Below are 21,013 nucleotides of genomic sequence, written 5' to 3' on the forward strand. Positions count from 1 at the left end.
TTATATATCCATATTCATTATTGCTAGTGTTCCTCCTGGATTATGACTGATCCAGAAGAGTTTGAATCTTCTTTTTTATTTTCTAGTCTTTTTCTTTTAATTTTTGTAGAAGTAGACAGAAAGAATACTCAGGGCATCCATTATTTCTTTCCGCAGTTTGCTGGAAGTGGCAGAAGCTATTAAAAAATGAAGGCATACATATCTCATGCTATTCAGCTAACTGGTAATTAAAGCGCAATTAAATTTTTCATGGTGTAGATTGTGTCTGTTTTTTCAAAGAAATTAGAAGCTGTGGCCCTTTGAGTTTAGTGCTCTTAATCTGCAGACATTTACTGCTACAGCATTTATTAAATACAATCAGTGATGAAGTTTGCACATCTAACATACTTATACAGGGAAGTTTTCTGCTAGGTGTCATCTCTTTTCGGGAGTGCACTATCTCGATAGAAATGTACTGTCCTGAACCATCCCAAATATGTCAAAGATTAGTGAATTACAAGCAAAATCAATTTTGTGATCCCATTTCAATTTGAAGAATCAAAGTACAGTGCAAATCATCCCCATGATTAGGAGTCCGTGAGTCAACATGATAGAAAACTGAGCTCAAAAGGTGTTATTGAATTATTAATGCTGGRGAATATCCAGCAGAATATATTAGGTATTCTGATTTCCTCCTCARGAAGCTTTTGCTCCATACTGACTATCTTGAGGTCCTCGGAAAATTAAGCTTCCCATTTGGGCATCTAAAGTTAGGTGTCTGTGGACTGACAGTGTGAATATCCCGTTAGGATAATTCTACTCTTACTGACACATACAACTTCTCTGAAGTCACGTTCAGATATAATAGAAGAAKGGAGTATTCATTAACTATTTAGAACCAATAGCAGGTTGCTGTGGAAAGGATTTAGATATGTGCGTAAGACCCACAGAAGTCAACTAAGCAGCTGTTTAAGCACGTCTTTTAAGCACTTTCCTGGATAGAGATGGAATTAGTGTTTTAATGCTTAGCTAGTGCAGCACAATGCATTGTACGAAGGCATGAAATAGCTGCAGAGCTCAGTCTGAGAGGTGCACAGAAGGCAATGTTTGCCAAAGAAATCCAGATATAAGGATAAGTAGATGATTCCTGGGGTGGCAGTGGGGGATAGGGGTTGTAACTGTGCATCCTGCAGGCATTGCTATTGCAGAACATGTAAATTCCCAATACACATGTTATTTTTGCAATTTCGGATGAGGGGAAACATATGGAAATGCAGTAGAAAATGCACAGGGGGGAAAAAAAGCTTCTCAAGTCTGGTATCATTTGTAGATCAGATGAGACCTGATAGGGGAAACTCTGCAGAACTCTAGCGATCTGCAGGCTTTCAGTGCAAATTCCACATCTGGAGTATCAATGTTTTTCCCCATAGCGTTATGAGGAAAATGCTTCCAGTAGGCCTTCCTTTATTTTGTAATTTAACATAGATCCAAGTAAATGAATCTTGCCAAAAGGTTTCAAATGTCAAATAAAAGAATGGTTTCTGTTCAATTCTGGGAAAAAGTAGAGGTTCTAGCTTCCAAGACATAGTCTTCCTTAGAAATGACAGGCTAACTCAGAAATTTAGAGCAACAGAGAAACCTGTAATTACTAAGAATCCATGAATCCTAAATAATTGTTCATCATTCARATTCTTTAGATACTGCAGTTTAATCATACATTTAAAGTCTTACATTTATGTGAGCAACACAAGTAATCGAAGGTGTTGTATTTTGGGAGCTTAGCACAGTCTTTGTCCTGCCCTGCATTTCCTGACCTAAAAATAGATTTCATTGAGTACCTCTGTCACCTTCTCTTTAAAGAGAAAGAAACAATCTTATTCTTCAGAAAGTGCTGTCCATCTTCTTTTTTAGGGCATCTTAAATATGAAAGTTAAGTACTGTAATGGCAGTTGCTTGCACTTGCATACAACTACTGTGTTTTGCTGTGAGAAAGGGAAGAGTGGCAACTGAGGTGGCAATGTCTGAGAATTTTGATTTTGATTTGCTAACAACCTCCTTAATGTTCAGATTTCAGATATCTTGACAGCTATATTCATAGAGGATGAAATTTGCACGCAGACAGACAGCCTTAGGCTTGTACACCACATAAATCCTGTCTAAGCCTTAGAAATGTGGTTTAAGTGGGCCTAATTGATGTACAAGACCTGTACTGGCCCTTTACATGTGGGAAAATTTCTCCCAGATTTTAGGCTTGCAGTAATTAGGTATTGTACTTTACTTTAAATAGCTTTCTTTTTCTTTTGGATCTGCTTCCATTTTTCCTAGTGCCACTACTTTCATGCTGACTTATGTGTAAACATAAGTATAATAGAGTATTTGAGACTGTGATACATGTATTAGATATGAACATAAATTAAATGTATAGTGGAAGAGGTCAGCATTCAATAAAAATTTAAATCAGATATTTAGATCTAATAGGACTTTGTGTGATCTGTGTAGTATGTACATGGGAATTGTGTAGAAAATCCACTAGCCATGATTATGGGAAAGCACACATTCTGTAAAGGACTAAATTCATCTTAGCCCTTAATGATTCTTAAGGCATAGGTGGAGACAAGAATTACTATAGCAACTGATTATGCATTTGCTGATAGTTAAGTATTTGCTAGTACATTAAGCACCGTCTGCCATTTCTAAATAATCCTCCATAATTCGTATTTATTGTTGCATCAATTTGGGGTCAAAATGTAGTACAATCAGCCTATTAAGCTAATATTGCAAAACATATTTTTGTATCTAGTTTGCACCTTGCCTCATTTTCACTGACATCTGAATGGACAGTTCTCTTTTTTTTTCCCTCCACCTGAGCTAATTTCCTAGCTACCTCTTTTCCACTTAAAGAAAGCCACACAAAAAACATCAGATATTGCTTTGAAAAAAGGGATGTTACATAGTCTTCAACATGGGATTCTATCTTTAAATACAGTTTGGAATGATGTTTTTGAAAATACATATGTCTTTTGTTTTTAAAGGGCACCACTTCTGCTTGAGCAATGCTTTTGCCTCAAGGGTAAATTACCAAAATAGATTTTAAAGTGCTTTAATTGATCTTTTCAAATATCTGTGTTTCTCTCGATTTAACACTACATTGTTTAGTTCACTTTGGAAGTGAATCAAGCTAAATTTGAAGTAACTCTGTATTAGTTTTCAATGACAGCGTTTACACCATGACTTAAGTGAATCACTTTAAATTCATACCTTTAATAAATACATATAAAATGAAAGACTGCAATGTAAAGAACAGCCCTAAATATCAAGGACTGTGGTAAGGTATGTCACAGTTTTGGCCCAAAAAAGCCTACAGAAAGCCAGCAAGCAATTAGCAAAGCCCTTTGTAAGAACCTCCCAGTTTAGGTGTTAGTCTTTCATATGAGTCAAAGTTGCTGGCCCACTGGCAGAATCTTTTGCAAAAGGGGAGGAGATGGACTGAGAATGGGTGTATCGGGTGTACCACCATGAGCAGAGAAAGAAATAAAATATAACTACAAATAAAAGAATTATAGAATCACAGAATGGCTGAGATTGGAAGGCACATCATTTGGTAAAACCCCTCTGCTCAAGTAGAATCACCTACAGCAGATTGCCCAGGACTGTGTCCAGTCGTGTCCACAACCTCCCTGGGCAACCTGTTTCAGTGGTCAACCCCTTCACATTAAAGAAGGATTTTTTTATGTTCAGCTAGACTTTCCTGTGTTTCAGTTYGTGCCTGTTGCATCTCGTACTGGCACTGAGCACCACTGAAAAGAGTCCCCACCCATCTTCTTTACACCCTCCCATCAGATATTTATACACATTAATCAGATCCTCCTCGAGCCTTTCCTTCTCCAGGCTGAACAGTCACATCTCTCTCAGTCCCTCCTCATATGAGAGATGCTCCAGTCTTCATCATCTTTGCAGTCCTYTTTTGGTCTTGCTCCAGTAAATTCTTGTCTTTTCTGTACTGGAGAATCCATATTTGGACCCAGCACTGCAGGTGGGGCCTTGCCAGTGCTGCATAGAGGAGAAGGATCACCTCCCTCAACCRGCTGGCAATACCCTTCTTAATGCAACCCAGGATGCTTTTGCCATGAGGGCATATTACTGTCTCATGTTCAACCTGTCCACCAGGACCTTCCAGGTCCTTCTCTGCAAAGCTGTTCTCCAGTTRGTTGCTCCCCCAGCCTGTACTTCTGCCTAGGGTTATTCCTCCCCAGGTGCAGGAGGTGGCACTTCCCTCTGATGATCTTAATGAGATTCCTCTCTGCCTGTCCCTCCAGCCCGTCCAGGTCCCTCTGAAAGGCAGAACAACCATCTGGTATATCAGCCACTCCTCCCAGTTTGTATCATCTGCAAATTTGCTGAGGGTGCATTCATCCCATTATCCAAGTCTATTAATAAAGATGTTAAACAGTACCGGCCCCAATATCAACCTRGGAGACACCATTAGTGACTGGTATCCAGTTACTAATCTCCAGTGGCTTGATAAATAACCCTTTGATACAGGACTGCAAGTTGGCTCCAGGAAAGAGCTCCATGTTACTGGGAGAGAAAATGTCATCGAGATGGAAAACTTCACATTTCACAAGTAGAGGTCTTTTTTTTCTAGAGAAATAGACCTGCTCTAGCACAAAATGCAGACTTGAAGTGATGCAGAAATCCTCAGAATGGATGCCATGAAAGCCAAGAAATGTCTAGACCATATTTCAGAGAAATCTCCAATTGACAATCAAATGGTGAGGTCTCGTTGTGCTACAAGCAAAATCAAATGGGACCGTGACATTTTGTTTTTGCTTGAGGCAAGTAAATGCCATTTTAGATTTTGATGCCTGCCTCATGCCATGGATTCATATTTAGCAGTGAAGCTCAGTATGTGGTTATCCTACGTCTCACAAAAGGGTATTGACAGATTTTCTTCATGGCTGCCTCCTGTACCAATTTAGAAAGATGCCCTTTAGGCTGCACGGATTAATGGACACATCATAGATCAATGAGTAGTTTCCTGAGGCTCCACACACAGTACACAATTGCATGTCTTAACATGTTGTAGTTTGCAGGGATTTTACTTTGAAACAATTGTTAGTTGTCTAACAGTTGYTTCAAAGATGTGTATCTTGCACGGAGCCCAAACAAATGAGCAATTATACTCCCCAGAACAGAATGCTTTGGTTATGAGGAAGAAGGAGACATAAAAAAATCACAAATAAAAAGATGACAGAGGAGATCAGAGGGCAAAAAAGCAACTCAGTGCAATAGAGAATGGTAGAAGAAGAAAAAAAAGAAGAATGAATTGGGAAAGAAAGATATCAAAATCAGATGAGAAAAAGAAAATAGAAGACAAGTAGCTGGGAAGAGGGAGGAAAGAGAATTTCTTCTTTCTACTAGAAATAATGGCTTGTGAGATAGAGAGGAGGTTCTGCCTCAAACATAGCTGGTGTGTGTAATGGGAAACCCATAGTAAATACCATGCCAAAAGGTTTTAATAAAAAAAAAGGGGTATAACCTGGGAGAGAAGACGATATTGTAGATCAGTTCCTGAGGTCAGTTAGCCCAGCAGCCTTGCTGCACTTGCACAACAGCTTCCTGGAGCTCTTCCCAATGCATTGACTATTATTCTGAGCTAGAACTGTGAATCTGCTCTCATTGTGCAGAAATCATCTATCGAAAACTGTGGGCCAAGTATTACAGAGTCTTTCTTTAGCTCAGTGGGCCACAACTAACATTTGATAGAAAAAAAGTAGAATTTGATAGTCTACATGTGCTTCTTTTGCTCATTTCCCTTCCTGCATTCATCCATAAATGAAAGTTCTCTCTCAGTGAATTCTCTTTGTGAATTCTCTCACGAAGCGAGAAGTGTGAGGCTGATCCCTGTTTTGTAGTTTTAGACGGTTGCAAGATTTGCATTTGTGTCCTTTAAATATGATATTGCAGTTGTAGTTCTTTCTTTGTGCCTGCTACCTTTCGTGAATGGGATGTAAGGTAAACATTTATCACAGAATCAGGGGAGTCATGTCAGAAGTATGCTGCACTGACAAGATGCCTTCCCTGTTCCCTCCAGGGAGAGGAGATCAGGCAGAAAATGTCCTTGTCTCAGTCACTGTCTGTGCAAGGACCATTTTGAGATCTGGATCGAGCAGGTCCTAGTCAAGTAACTCCTCAGAATTTCCTGTGCAGTTTCCAGTTTTTCTTTTCCTTTTTTTTCTTTTTTCCCTGATGGCCTCGTGACCATATTCTTCACTGGTGTATGTTGCTGTTGCACATCTGGTCTGATCCTGAGAGGTGGTCCCTGTTGGATAGCTCTCCTCACAAGAACTAGAGTTCCTATGATCTGATAACATATTACTCAACAAGTCCATCATGTATTTTTGTATTCTTATGTAGTAGCCACTAAAATGGAGAAAAAATAGCTTAGTCCTTGGGAACTGCATTCCTGCATATTGCACCCCTTATTTTCGAAGACCTTTACAGTGACCAATCAGCAAACTGTTTGTTTCTGTTTTCACTAAGACATATATTCAATAGGTCCCTGAATGCCATGTACTTTAGCTTAAATGAATTGTTCATTTCAATCTGAGAGCCTTCTATGATGGCCAGGTAGATGAGGGGAGAACAGTGGATGTTGTCTATCTTGACTTCAGCAAGGCTTTTGACACTGTCTCCTATAACATAGGCAAGCTCAGGTAAGGTGGGCTAGATGAGTGTCAGGAAGATGGATTGAGAACTAGCTGAATGGCAGAGCTCAGAGGGTTTCTTGGATCTATTTCCTTCTCAAGCAGTCTTCGACAAAATATTTTTTATCCCTTGCCCATACTTTCAAGGACCAAAAGTACTCATTAATCAAGGTGTACAACATAACTTGACTTTACTTGAAAAATGCTTGCTCAGCGAACATACAACTTTCAGTTATAGATAGAAAGTTCAAGTGTGCATTTATCTGCTGAAGTATTGCACACTTTCATATGCCATGAAGAGGCATAGTGGTGTTACCCAAAAAAAATCTCTCTTTTGAATTCAGGCAGCACTTCAGGTAGCATTTCCAGGCAACTCAGGAGAGATTACTGCTGATGATTGCTGTTCTTAAAGTTCATAGCAGGTCTCCTTTCTTCTGTGTAATTTTCCTCCCAACATCTCCACCTCTCTCTTCCAGATTATTTTATTTCTGAGGAAACTCATGCCTTTTGGGTCATGCAAGAAATTTTCTAGCCAATTGAGTATCTGGATGGAAGTTGTGTTCTCCCCAGATCAGGCAGATGATCTTGTTTAGCCATCACATTTTAACTGTGTAGCTTACCAAGGACCTGTTTAGAATTAATGCAAATATTTTGAACTTCTACAGAAAAGCTCCTCACAAACACTACTGGACTTATCCTCATATCAGCTCTGCCAAGTAGGTCAATATTCTTACCTTAAGAGGGAAGAACTGAGACAGAAGAAGTAAAGCCAGATATCCAAATGGTTTTTCTGACATCAGGCAATGGCATTCCTGTCCAGGCATGCCAGTAACAAGGGGTGCAGAAGAATCTCGGTAATTATGGTTAATACTGCTTCCACAGACCTGATATATTTTGAAAGGTATCAACACTGGGGGTGAGAGAACACAAGGTTATAAGACAAGTGAGTCTGGGAGGCTATTGGGTGGTGAAAAAATAGGAGATGAGTCATCCTGGGGTTGGCAGGACAACTAACCAACCAAATCAGAAACCTTTACAYATGGAGTTGTGTGAGATGCCTGCTGCTGAAGTAGCAATGAACTGGAAACTTGCTTTTGAAGATGCAGGGGAACATGGCAGATCCTGTTTCACTTTTTTCTTAACACCCACACTGTTATGAAAGTTAAACTTTACTGTTACACACAATGCCACTGTAGTTGTTACTGTGAAGAAGCAGTTATTTACTCAGAGAAGAACAAAGAGTCTGAATGTGAAAAGAACCATCTTGCCAAATGAAGGCAGAGTAAAATCACTTAGCTTTACTAATAGGTATGAATATGGTACCCACCACGCTACCCACCCCTTCCAAAGGAGAAGTTTTGGTGAAAGAGCATCCTCAAGTCAGAGATGGCACTAAAGAATTGAATAATAGCAACCATAACATCTGTGCTTTAGAAGGGGGAACTAGAGGGCCATCACCTCGAAGCTTTAGGGCAAATTTTGAAGGGAGACAAAATAATGGAAAATACTATAAAAATTATGTAGGATTACCAAAAATGCAAGACTGTGTTTTGATATAGCATTATAATCTAAACAAAGGAAAATACGGTAGAGCTAACCTTCAGTAAATCAATGGATAGAGTATTACGGAGTTACTGTCATTCTGGATGGATATTTGTATGAAAACGATATGATAAATAAGAAACTGGATAAGAAAGAAGCAGATTTTGGAAGGTGTCAGGAAGGAGGGAGGTTCCTGTGAGTTATTTCAGAATCTTCCACCTCTGCTAAGCTGGAAGTTTATCATTTGGAAATGGTGGAGAGGGAAAAAAAATTATTACAGGATGACTGTACCTGGCCAAATAATGTAGCCATGAAAGAAGAAAAGATGAACCTGGAGTAAGCTATCCATTTCTTTTTGATCAAAAATCGGCTGCATCTTGAGGTACTGGGTTAACAGTTTAACAAGCATCTATGTGAGAAAGAACATCTTTTTGTTCTGAGCCTGCCACTTGCTGGTTTCATCTGATATCTCATAGACATCCTGGATCCTAGAATGATCAGACAGTGATCATTCCTTGTTAGCCTTTTCCATTCTGCCTGTGATTTTATAGGTCCGTTGTTATGTCCCTCCACAAACATTTCTTTTGCAGGCTTGTCCAAGTCTATTTATTTAATCCTTCACTGCATTACCTTTGACTATTCTCATCACCCCTCTCTATACCTTTTTACTAAATCATTTTGAGATGACAGGATCAGGATTACATTCAGTTCCCAAGGTGTGGGGGTGCAGTGGATTTTTATAGCACTTCTGTGGTTTATTTTTTGAAAAAAAAATATTTGTTTTGCGCTTTTTACCAATAAAATTCACAGAGCTGATGTGTGGATAGAAATATCCATTATAACTCMCAGATCACTTTCCCAAATAGTACCAGATGCTTCAGAGCCTGTAACTGTATATATAAATGCTTACTAGAACATTGACCTACATGTAGAAAAATAAATAATAAAAATAGGATAACTTTCTCATCTTTCAGAAGTGGAATGTGACAGAAATCTAGCCAAAGGATATCAGCTTTGATTCTTTCCTGACCCACACCTACCCTGAGAAAATGGCTATGTAGCTCCACATTTCAGCCATCTTGTCTGAAAACACAAGAAAATTCCTCGTAGTGCAAACTGTCATTTCTAATCTCTCTGAAGTGAGATGGTCATTGCCCTGCACCTGTCAGTGTCTCTGGAGAATTATGCAAAATATGATAAAAAGGGGGGGRAAAGGGAGTTTGATACCATTGCTTAAACCAGTGCTCTCAGTCCCTTCATGCCAGCATACGCTTACCCACACACGTGCGGCCCCTCTGAAGTTTCCACCAGCACTAATGGTAATTAGATGTGTATGACTTTGGTGAGAATTGGTGAGAATCCTGCAGAAAGGCAATCAAGTAGAGGAAAGTTATCTGCAGCTAACGTAAGGATCCAGCAGTGCTTTTCATTTTTTTCTGGTCACTCTCTGGTGCTACTGCTGAAGAGGAGACATCACACAAGTGTGTGGGCCCATGGTCCACTCTCGGAAAACTCTCTGAACTGGCATTGCTTGTGTCTGTAGCCAGTCTTGTACTTGCACTGTGAGCTGTGTAACATACATACAACATTTTTCTTAGCATCAACATCTAATCATAGCTTTGCAGTTGGAGGAGAAGGTGAGCACCAAGGCCTTCGTCACAAATTGTAGCATCTCTCATGTATATTTCTCTTCCATATTTTAGTTCTCTCCCATGCATGTTCTCTTCAGCTGAGTTTCCTAGTCTTTCTTCATTGTCTTTCCTACACTTCCTGTGTTCTCTACCATTCTTCTAACATGCTCTATTTGATCTTTTATATCTTTCTTTATATATATATAAATCCTTTGAAATAGACTGCTGACCCTAATCTGTTTTTTTTCTGGTTATCCAAGAACTGAGACAGTATGTCCCTCCCTTCGGCAATGATCCAGCCTACCATCTTAAGCTACCGTGGTGACCTCGTGACAAAAATAACAAGAGCTACAGGATATTCTGAAGATCAACTAGGACGTGGGGACAATCCTAAATATATCTTCTCCTACCTCCATGCCAGAGCAAGCATTTCTTTCTTAACATCCCTTAACATTGGAAGATTAGACATTTGAAGTGGACTCCAGACTGTGTCAGGATTTTAAAGGGATGTGGTAGCCAATATGAAAATTGAAGTAGATATCACTTTGTCAATTTATTAAAGTTTTCATTCAAATCTTGGCAGAGGCAACATCTGGCACAATATTCATTTTAATGGAACATAAATTATCACCATAAGGAATATGGCAGAATGATCAGAAGCCAGAGAGAAATAATTTCTGAGATGAATAGCTGACATTTCTTGTGAGTTCAGTTGAATAGGAATTGTAATTGTTTATTTGATCACATTGGTTAAATTACTGAAACAAATAGTAATGGGACAGTATCATCAGCTCCAAATATGATGAAAGGAGATTTTGAGCTGCCGTTTAGCAGATCCAAATTCTGGCTTTGTTTCAGACTGTGGGACACTGTGATGAGGACATAAAATGGACAAAAAGCATTTCAGGGCAGCTGGCCTATATCAGCTCTTCCACAAGCAAAGGATTCAGTCTACTACTCCAAAATGATATGTTTGTGGCAGAGATTATTAGGGGAATTGTAAGGACCTGAACTGTTTTAATCTTATCTGATCATCTGTGATAAACGAAGAGTTGTTACAAGAAAAAAAGGAGAGACAGGAAGGGAAGCCAGCAAGAATAACACTTTAAGAACAGTTTTATTCTAAGAATAATTTCCCCAGAATAAACACATTATTACCATGACAGTCAAGCCGGTATTCCTTTGGAAGGCTTTCACAGGGAACCCTGAAGATTGTAAATAGGTAAATATAGATATGTGGCCCTTAGAAATTATACAGTTCCATTTAGTCTTCTAATACTTAACATACAAAGCAAAGTCATTTTGTCCAGTATCAATAACATTTCCCTACTTCTTCCAAAACTARCTCTATAACCTTGTTCTGTCCTGGATGAAAATGTTGCACAGGGCTGGTTGTTATTAAAAAATACTAAAATTGACCAAATTGTGTACAAAGCTATTTAAGAATAGTTTCTATAAATAGGTCATTGTGGCTATGCACTATTTCAGCCTCAAGTTGCTCATTTTGGTGAAGGAATAGGTAGGTGAAATTCTGTGTAGGAGATCAGACTGAGCAATCATAGCACAGTCCCTTTGGCTGTGAGCCCATAAATTAGCGCGCTTAGTTTACCTATCTTATTTATTTGAATATTCATAAAATAGCTGATATCTCCCTGGAAATGTTGATAGATACTAAATGTTACGGTCTTTTTTTAGCATAAATAATAATTTGTCCTGAAAATACTTCTCATAATTCTTATATTTAGAAACCCACTGATCACCTAGTCAAGGAGTGGAAAAACACCTTGTGAATCAGATGGCCCGTGCCACCTCATTGAGTAATGAAAAACAAATAATACAAACCAAAGATCATTCCTACAGTGTTGTTCCGTGAGCAGCTTTAATGAATGTGCTCAAAGACTGAATAGTTCACAAATCAATAAAAAGTCAGAAAAAGAAAATAAGGTGGAACTTATTGGGTGTTTTATTTCTAGTGAATACGTCTATCAGCTTTCGTTAGTGCATTTCTGGCAGGAGGCTAACGCTGTCCCCTTTGCATTCGGCTCACCACGTTTCCTGAAGCCTAAGAGCCTGTTCTTAATTCCTTCTCTGTTGCTAGGGCTCCTAAAACTGCTTTATGTCTTTTATGCTGTCATATTTACTTGCACTAAAAGATACTGCAAACCAATTTACAGTCATGTATAGCACCACCTTTTACTTGTCACCACATTAGAGTCCTGTAATATTTCCATTTTAAGCCCTTATTTCAGGTTTTATAAAGCCTGTCTGCTTCTAATTATATCAGGCAGTCCTGTAAATGTTAACCCTGCAGATTGATTTACAGGACATAGTAGGAGTCTGTTTTAAAATAGGAAGTGTTGGGAAGGATAGTGATTTTGCATATTCTCTTTTTAAATACTAGATTTTAACTCACAAGAGAACAAAAAAGCTCTGATTATTTACCCTGTAATGGGAGAGAATTTGAGTGGAATTAATGGCAGTATAGTATTAAGAAATAGAAGGAACATGGCTAATATTTGTCAAAGGTTGCCTTTTTACAATGTCCTATATATGAGAACACAAAGGACTGCTTTAAGAAATTAAGAGCTGATACAGATATATAAAACAAAGAAAAATATTATTTTCTTCATAAAGAGCATGGTTAGTGAGTGCCCTGAGGGTTAATCAAAGAAAATACTGTGGCTGAATTAAAAATAAGAGCTATCAATTTCATGCTGTATTAAAAGCAGCTATTGCTTTACAAGGTATGGATCGTATCTTTGCCAAGTGAAAATTGGTATCCTTCCATTTTGCAAATGAAACTTGGGAACTGCCAATTCCTGGAGTAGTGAAACACTGGGACAAGCTACCTGGAGACTAAGAAATATCTTTCATTTGAGGAGTTTTTTAGTAAATAGGTAGGCAATGCCTCAGTCTTTACCTGCAAGTTCTTCCAGGTCTTCATGCTTTCTGAAAGGATTCAAGAAGGAGAACTACCAGCAGTGGATGAAGTTCAAGTCAAGGGTTACCCAAGAAAGCACAGTCTCTACAAACTCATAGGACTTGCTGGGCTGCATCCAGCAAGGCCACTGGGAGGGCTGGCCAATATCCTTGCATGGCTGCTCTCTGCTATCTTTGAAAGGCCAAGGAAATCAAGGGACATCTCTGGTGACTAGAGCAAGGCAAACGTAGCACTCATCTTCAGAGCAGATCAAAAGGATGAGGTGGGAAAATACAGGCCCGTCAGTCTCATTTCATCCTAATCATAGAGCCAGTCCTCTTGGAAAAGATTTCTGGCACATGGAGCAGAAGGTGGTGACTGGGAGCGGTCAGTGTGGATTTAGCAACTGTAAATTGTGCCTCACAAACTGGCTTGCTTTCTGTGATAAAATGATTGGATCTGTGGACAAGTGAAGAGCAGTGGATGTAAATTTTCTTGACTTTTGCAAGACTTCGGACACAGTTTCCCACAATATCTGTGTATCAAGTTAGAGTGTTATGGTTCCCCTGTGTGGAGAGCAAGACAGGTAAAAAACTGGATGCCTGGGCTCAGAGGGCCCTGGCTAATTGCTAGTACCTTGCTTGGAGGCTGGTAACAAGTGAGGTGCTGCAGGGGGTCTCTCCTGGGACTAGTCCTGTTTAACATCTTTATCAATGACCTGGAAGAGGTGACAGAAAGCACTCTCATCAGGTTTGCAGATGACACTGAATTTGGGGGACCAGTCAATAGTCTTGAGAGTAGCGCTGCCAGCCAGAGGGACCTGGGCAGGCTGGAGGGATGGGCAGCATGGACTCCGTTTTTCAGAGACTGGAGCAAAGCTCTGCTGACTTATATGAGCAGAGGATGTGCTATAAAATTTAAAGATCTTTCTCCACCTATTGCAGTTCTCTTGTTTATAGTGCAGCCATACTTATTGTATGCTATTTAATCTCTCCTTGCAAGTGGACTATTGAGCATTGACCAGGGCCAAGGGACCAGAAACATCACTACCCAAAACTATCTTCCTTTATTTCAGTTTTCAGTATGTTACTGCTCCCCTTCCTGTCTCTCAGGCCTTCGTAAATCTCATAAAATCCTTTTCAGACTGAAATCCTACTCTTCCCAAGCTATAATATTTTTTATAGTAGGTATTTCTGTGTAGTTGTCTTAGTCTCTTGTTGGCAGACTTTAGGTACCAGTTCCCTGTCTGGTAAATGTCTTCCTTAGTCTTAAATTTATCCACTTGTTTTGTTCAGAGCAACACATGGGGATAATATATTGGCTCACTACTACCTGACACTGCTTCTTAGTTCYTTTCACTGTGCCAGTTTTTCATAACACTGAATCATAGGGATGCTTGGAAGAAGCCAACAGCATTTTGCCCACTTATATGTCTCCCAGAAGAGCTGCAAGCTGCCTGGATTTCTTTAATAAACTCACTCGATAAATGTGCTTTTACAAACGGTATTCCAATAGTTTAATAGATTTATTCCAGAAAATAATAATAAATAGTGTTTTGTCAATTTTAAGGCTCACAAAATGTAACTATATACATGCATAAGATCAGAACATAAATCAGCACAGTAAAACGGCTTTGTAAATATTTATGAAGACAAGGCTCTTTGTTTCATGCTTACTCCTCCTGTGTCCTCATCTTAAATTTCCATTTGCTTTAGTTTATGGCTCATAGTAGTCTTGGCTGGATACCTGACGTTGTTAAATTGCCTCCTGTTTTCTCTGGTATCACATACACCATAATCCTAAATCTTTATTGACTGCAAGTGAATGTACACTCTGTAGAAAGAGATGTGTGTGCATGCAGGGGCATATTCTGATTTCTGATGAACCTGAATGAAGTTTAGGAAGCCCCACACAAGCTAACTGAGACATAGTCCGGATTTGTCTACATGAGCTGCCATCCCTGAGGTGGCTGCAAGGAAGACGGGACCTGTTCATGTGGCACAGTTAATTTATCTCTGCAGTTTCTATCATTTTTCAGTAACTTGCATCAACATCTCTGACTTAATTGTATTTTCTCCCTATTTAACTGGTAGCAGGTAGCACCATGTTAATTGATGTAATCATCCTAAAAATTAATCTACCAATGATTTTCCATGTTTGTTTAACTGGATCCTTGTAGTTCTTGACTGCTCAGTTTGGACTGGGATACATACTTCTCTGTAGTCTGCTGGCTCTCAAACCCTCAGACCTTTTTGGACTGCATCCCACAAGACATCTGAAAATGTCACTGTGCATGTCTTGCAGTTTTGTGGCCTTAATACATGGTGTGGCAGTCCAGGATGAAGTCTTTGCACTGAAGAGTTGGTCTTTGCTGCTTCATGAGAGGCTCTGACAAATCGAGAGCTGTTGCTCCTGAGATCCTGCCAGGCAGGCTTTTCATGTATTTCAGCATGTCTTCAGTGAAAATGTATGGGATCAGCAAAAAAGGGGCCTGGGGGTGTGAAAACATTTCTCATGATGTTTACATGTCTTGGTTTGAGCTTTAGAAGAGCGTGACACTCTGCCATTTAAACAATTACTTGCATTTACTTGTGACTGCATTTTCATCAGTGAAAAATAATGAAGGAGAAAGATAATTAATTCCTTTGCATGCAGGCTTATCAGAAGGCCTCTATATATTGCACATATTTAAATCATTTAATGTTTTACTGTGTATTTAATTATATTTATGTATATTTAAGTGCCTTTCTGACTACAGTGGTGTAATTTATTAGTAATTCCCCTGAAGTGAATTCCCATGATCATAGATCTGGTGTAAGTGTAAAGAAAATGTGTTCAAAGAGTAGTTTCTGGAAAGCTTATTGGCTCTTCTTCCTGCAGTCAGGACAGATTTTGCATTTTTTAAAAACATTTTTCAAGCACACCACTGCTGTACTGGAGGAAATAAAACACTATTTGATCAAATGGGACAGTTGTCTTTGGTGAGTCATGTTGGTTTGCACAGTTAGGGAAGAGCTAAGATTTTTTGCACTTAGCTTCCACATGTGTCCCTTCACCTCGTGTTGTTCTGAGCAAGTTGTGTTGCTGGCTTCCCACAGACCCTGGACTGCTTGTCAGGGACACTGTGCTCTCCACAGCCGGGGCTCAGGCCTCTAGGTGGGATCCAGGTGTTGTGAACCAAGGACAGGTCTGACTTCGGCACCATAGAGTGATTGCCAGGAAAGCATGGACATCTCACAAGCGTCTTGAAAGGAATTAACCATGTCATTACTTTCCATCTACTTTCTAGATAAAAGAGAACTTAGTTCTATTTTCATCTCTACAAATGTAATTCTGAAGTAACTCCACAGAGATTGATGGAAAAGTTCTGCCTCTGTGAAATCAGTTGAATGAGAACAGGAGTTTTTCCTCACACTAACAGATACCTTGTCTGAGTGCAAAGGGGAGCAGCTAGCGACCCCTCAGAAATGATGGCGTCAACATTACGTACCTGGTTTCCCTGCAGTCCTTCTCCTTCGTCCTGGAGGATCCAGGACTGGGTTCCCTACTGAACCTTCCTCTTAAAATTATACCTCTCTGGGGACACTGGGATTGTGAACGACCTCTGTTTGCAGCACTAAGTAGAGTAAATGCTATTGTATTATCCAACAGTAGCAAATGAAATAATCCCCCTCCCGTCACTTCCTAACAGGATAACGTTAAAGGCATTCCTCTGAGATGGAGAGTAATAATTTGTTAATTCCCCTCAGTATTTCAGGCTTCTCGATAGTGCAGCTAATTTTCTCTGAGTGCCTTATTAACATTCACAGTGACTTTGCGGTCCCACCCTAATAGCTGTCCACAGAGGCAGCAGCTGTGAAGGTGAGAGCTGAGTGACACATTTTTTCTCCTTTTTCTCTGCAGACTGTATTATCCCGGTTTTCATCCACTAAGGGCTGTCCAGCTGATGCGAGTGGGCAAGCTGCAGTATAGTCAAGACATGTTCCCTCAAGCCCTGAAGACCTTGAAACAGGTCAGTATTTACAAACTGTGTTTCCTCTCGTTCCCCACCTCCCTCTCATCATCCGGACCCACCGTGTCCTCTTTCCCCTTCCACACTGACTGTACTTTGTACATCTTTGAATACTCCTCGGCACGTTTCTGTCGGTGCTATTTCCACAGGCTGTAGCTGAATGTGGTGATGGGTCGTTGTTGCTTGCAGTGTTTCAGGCACAGACTTCTGTAGTATCAGTCACTGCTGATTACAGTTCAGTAGCTCAGAGGAGCCTGAATGGAAAATAGCTGCTAGATCTAAAGAGGTGCCTTATGCTCTCCTTATTGTAGCTGAGTGTGCCCTGAGCTGGTCACTGCTAATTTGAGTGTAAGGGAGAAAGGTAAGGAGAAGAGGGTAATGTTAAGTGTCTGAGTCCTTTCTTTTCACTGGTGCTCTAGGAGACAACGTGAATCTAGGAACACTGAAAGCAGAGCTGCACTTCCTGCTCTCCCCTTCCCTATCAGAGATCTGGGATTTGGGATAGAAGAACTTTGCCTTTGAATGCTCAAGTGTTATTGTGAGCCAAGCTCAAATCAACAGGCACACTTCTTGATCCCTATGATTTTTATATCATTCATGACGTTTTTCTTCATTTGATCTGATTTTGCAGCTGGTGCTTTGCTAGTTACATTTCAGCTTTAAGTTCTTCCTGTTGTACCTGAACTGAGTCCTATATACGCTGCCTCCTCCCTCAAGCTCTTCCCTGTCCTGTCGTTTATTGCTGTTAATACCATCTTAAATGTATTGAAGAATCCCTGTCCATGTGCAACTTGAGGATTCAGGTTCTCGCTTCCTTCCCAACTCAAGCCCTAAGTCACTTTTAGAGTATTTTGCTCCCACAAGAAGATGTGCTGCCTCAGGTTCCCCACACAGAAGCCTCTCGCTTATTTATTTGTATTATTACTGCTGCCCTGTGTTGAATGTGGCCCGAAGACAACACACGCTCTGAGGTTCCCCACTAGTCTCCATTCCCATCTCCAGTGCCTGACACGCTCTCCTGTTTCCTTCACTCAGTGCTGCAGAGAGCCATCTGGCTCCACCACTTCTCTTTTACTGCCAGGCAAGAGCAGGCCCCAGTGTTGACCCCAGGGTGAAGGCTTTTTTTCTTTTAATGTTCGTGTTGTATCATAAACCCCAAACAGTCCAGCACCATGGCAAGTTGAAACAGTAGTGTGATTTCCTCTAGTTCTTTGTGGGGCTTGCACTGACAGTGGGTCAATGACATGGCTTTACAGAAGCTGCTTGAGTGGAGACTAACGGGCAGCAGTAGCTGATGCTTTACTTTAATCTGACGTTGCTCCTCCCAAATAAAAGTACAAATACAAGTCTTCTTCCTGAGCCATCTTGCTGTGTGACAACAGACCCCAGTCATGGAGGCAGCACTGGCTGTAGTTTTAGCATTAAGCAGAACCATTAAGCATTAGCACATTTCAAGCCTTTTTGTCCACGATGACAGGGCTTTCAGAAGGAGGRCCAGGATGGTCACTCCCCAGGAGCCCAGCCTGTGTGTACACAGCCAGCCACAGCTACTGGCTGCATATCCACAGTTCCCCTTGAAGAAAATGTGAATGTTGTACAAATCTCTGATTCCAGGACCTAGTGCAAAGGGTGAAAATCAGCAAACCAGAATAAACTTTCTCTATTATCTCTATGTCACCAAAACATCAGTTGTGTGAAGCTCAAGCCCCTACCTCTCCAGAGGTTTTGCTAGGAGTCTTCTAAGGGGATCCTTATCTCCATGAGCAGTGTCATCAATGCAGATGAGCATTAACCTTTAAATGGCCAAGAGAGCAAGGTGTGCAGCAGTTAAGGTGTCATTAGTAGGTGCCTTTAATATTGGAGTTTGCCCTGTGCAAGGAACTTTTTGTGGTACTGATGCCTTCTGGGTATTTCACATTCTTACATTGTATTTATCCATAAGACAACAGTGAAGAAATGCTATCATCTCCATTTTCCAAATGGGAAATTGAAGCACAGGGAGACCCAAGAGCATCTAGCACTAGCTCTCAGTGTTTTCCCCTCCCTCCTCCCTTCTTCCTGGATGTCTGAAACTGGATGCCAGAAATTGCTAGTTTATGCCTTATTAAGAATGAAATAGTTGCAATTTACACAAGCCTGGAGTCTCACAGGAGCCTCCTGCTTCTCCATTTGCACTATTATGTTGTTTTAGTTCTAACGAAACAAGGGTATTTTAACCCTTTATTAGTGCAGAAGTTGGCTGTATGTCCCCTTAGTTTAATCTTCGTACTACATGAAGAGCTGCTTATGTTGCAAAATATTAGAGCAGCTGCTTAGGACAGAAGGCAAGGAGTGTCAGTACTGCTGGACGTGGGGTCGGAGGGAGGACTGATCCTTTGTACCTGCCTGAAACCCCTGCAGTGTTAATATCAATCATGACTCTATAGATAGCTTAGTATTTGGTACTTACTTTTTAAAACCCCAGTACTTATTAGATCTTAACATCCGATTAATTATGCATACTGAATAACTGATAACTTCCAGATATTTTAATAATAAATCAGTATTTAATATGATATCTGTCTTACTAAATCTTAGTAACTTAAATCATCACTTGATACAGTTAACTTAAATTGTGACCAATTCTGATCATTAAAAAGCTGATGGAAGAGTAATCAATCCTATTTCTTATTCATTATTCGGAAATAAACCATATATCTGTCATGTGCCAGTTAATCTGCTCTGCTATTTCCCCTGTAATATCTATAACTTTCAAATGTTCAGACTTTTTTTTTTAGTAGGTGGAGTGAACTGTTAGTCAGAGGAGTTTCTGCCTTCGTTGGTATTTCTGCAATGTATTAGCAGGCATACATATATCTTGCATACTCTTCTAATTTGATAGTGTGTTACATGAGCGAATTTTCTCAGCCACCTGAACATTCTCCCTCAGTGAAGGTGGAAGTTGGGATGGGTTTTTGTATGTGTTTAGTGAGGTTGCCAAGTTGAAGCCAGATTACTACTCTTTTACCTATTGAATGCAGAGCAATACATAACACAGAAACATCTTTTCAAGCTTTGATCGCCTCTTTCTCTGGAAAGGGAGAATAATGAGCTATTTACCGTCCTATGCCATACCTCAGTGCGTCTCTAACCATGGTCTCCAAGACATTAGTGGTCCACAAGGACACAGTAAGTGCTTTGCAGTGGGGATGCAAGACCATTTACAAACTAATCCTATTGCAGCTTTGTCTATTCTGTGTTCAGCCCCCTCTTTTCACTCACATGTGGGAGATGGGAAAACTGAATTCCCACTCTCCAGGACTGCCATCCTGCTTCCCTGTGCAACTCGTAAGCATAGGACACAAGGCTTCTTTGAATGGGATCTGAAGTCATTTCTCTTTGTTGCTGTCTACACTTGAGCAAATTAGAGCAAGATACAATTCCCAGTTTGTTGTGAGTAAGGATGCGATTCCTAATAAAACTCAGATAATGTCCTAGAGTTATATCAGAAGTCTGTTTGGCCCCGTGTGATTAGATGTGTCAACAGAGCATGCCACATGCTCAGAGCAGAAACTCGATTACCTTCTCTGCTTCATTACTCTTCTTAATACGCTCTGACACTGAATAGCACCCTGTTGGAGCCCTCATCAGGCTAATTTCAGTGTGGCGCTAAGGAGAAGGATGTGGATGGTGCAGGAGGAATTGAGATCTGAGTGAATTTCACCTCACTCATATCAATCCTGTTTAATCAGGCACAGCCTCTGAGCTGCTGTGGATTGACAGCCTCTTCTGTGTCAGATGTGCAGGGTGCTAAGAACTGGCAGATCTTCCTACGCAGGTTGGTGGCCGGTGTCTCACTGCTCTCCATGTCAGCTGAAAATGAATCACTGCCCCAGCCACCTTGCTGTTACCACCCTTCGGTTTTAGCTCTCTGCCCTGCACACCTAAAGAAGGTTTAAATAATGTGAAGGGCTTTACATTACCCATTAAGATGAAATTCATCCTCTTAAAGTCTATTAAGCCCCGCAGAATGTAATTTGGCATGTTTTGGAAATGAAAGTGTTGCAGGGAGGCAATAAGCTGGAATAAAACCTGGAGTTAGCCCTTGCTTTGTTGTCCAACCAACATATTTTACATATATATATATATATATATATATATATATGTATGTATATGTATGTGTGTACACACACACATACACACACAAATACATACATATATATCTATAAACATTATATTTAAG

The 21,013-nt window shown here is 40.2% G+C and overlaps 1 protein-coding gene across 1 annotated transcript in view; it reads left to right on the top strand.

Annotated features, from left to right (window-relative positions):
* Positions 1-21,013, top strand: part of SMYD3 (SET and MYND domain containing 3) — a 411,509-nt gene that overhangs the window by 385,821 nt on the left and 4,675 nt on the right. The window contains exon 11 of the mRNA XM_085300587.1: positions 16,683-16,791. Coding sequence (XP_085156713.1) covers positions 16,683-16,791 — 109 coding nt within the window. The remainder of the gene's footprint in view (positions 1-16,682; positions 16,792-21,013) is intronic.

This window comes from Rhea americana, unplaced genomic scaffold (genome assembly GCF_003343005.1).
Source record: "Rhea americana isolate MKP2758 unplaced genomic scaffold, rheAme1 scaffold_166, whole genome shotgun sequence".
NCBI lineage: Eukaryota > Metazoa > Chordata > Aves > Rheiformes > Rheidae > Rhea > Rhea americana.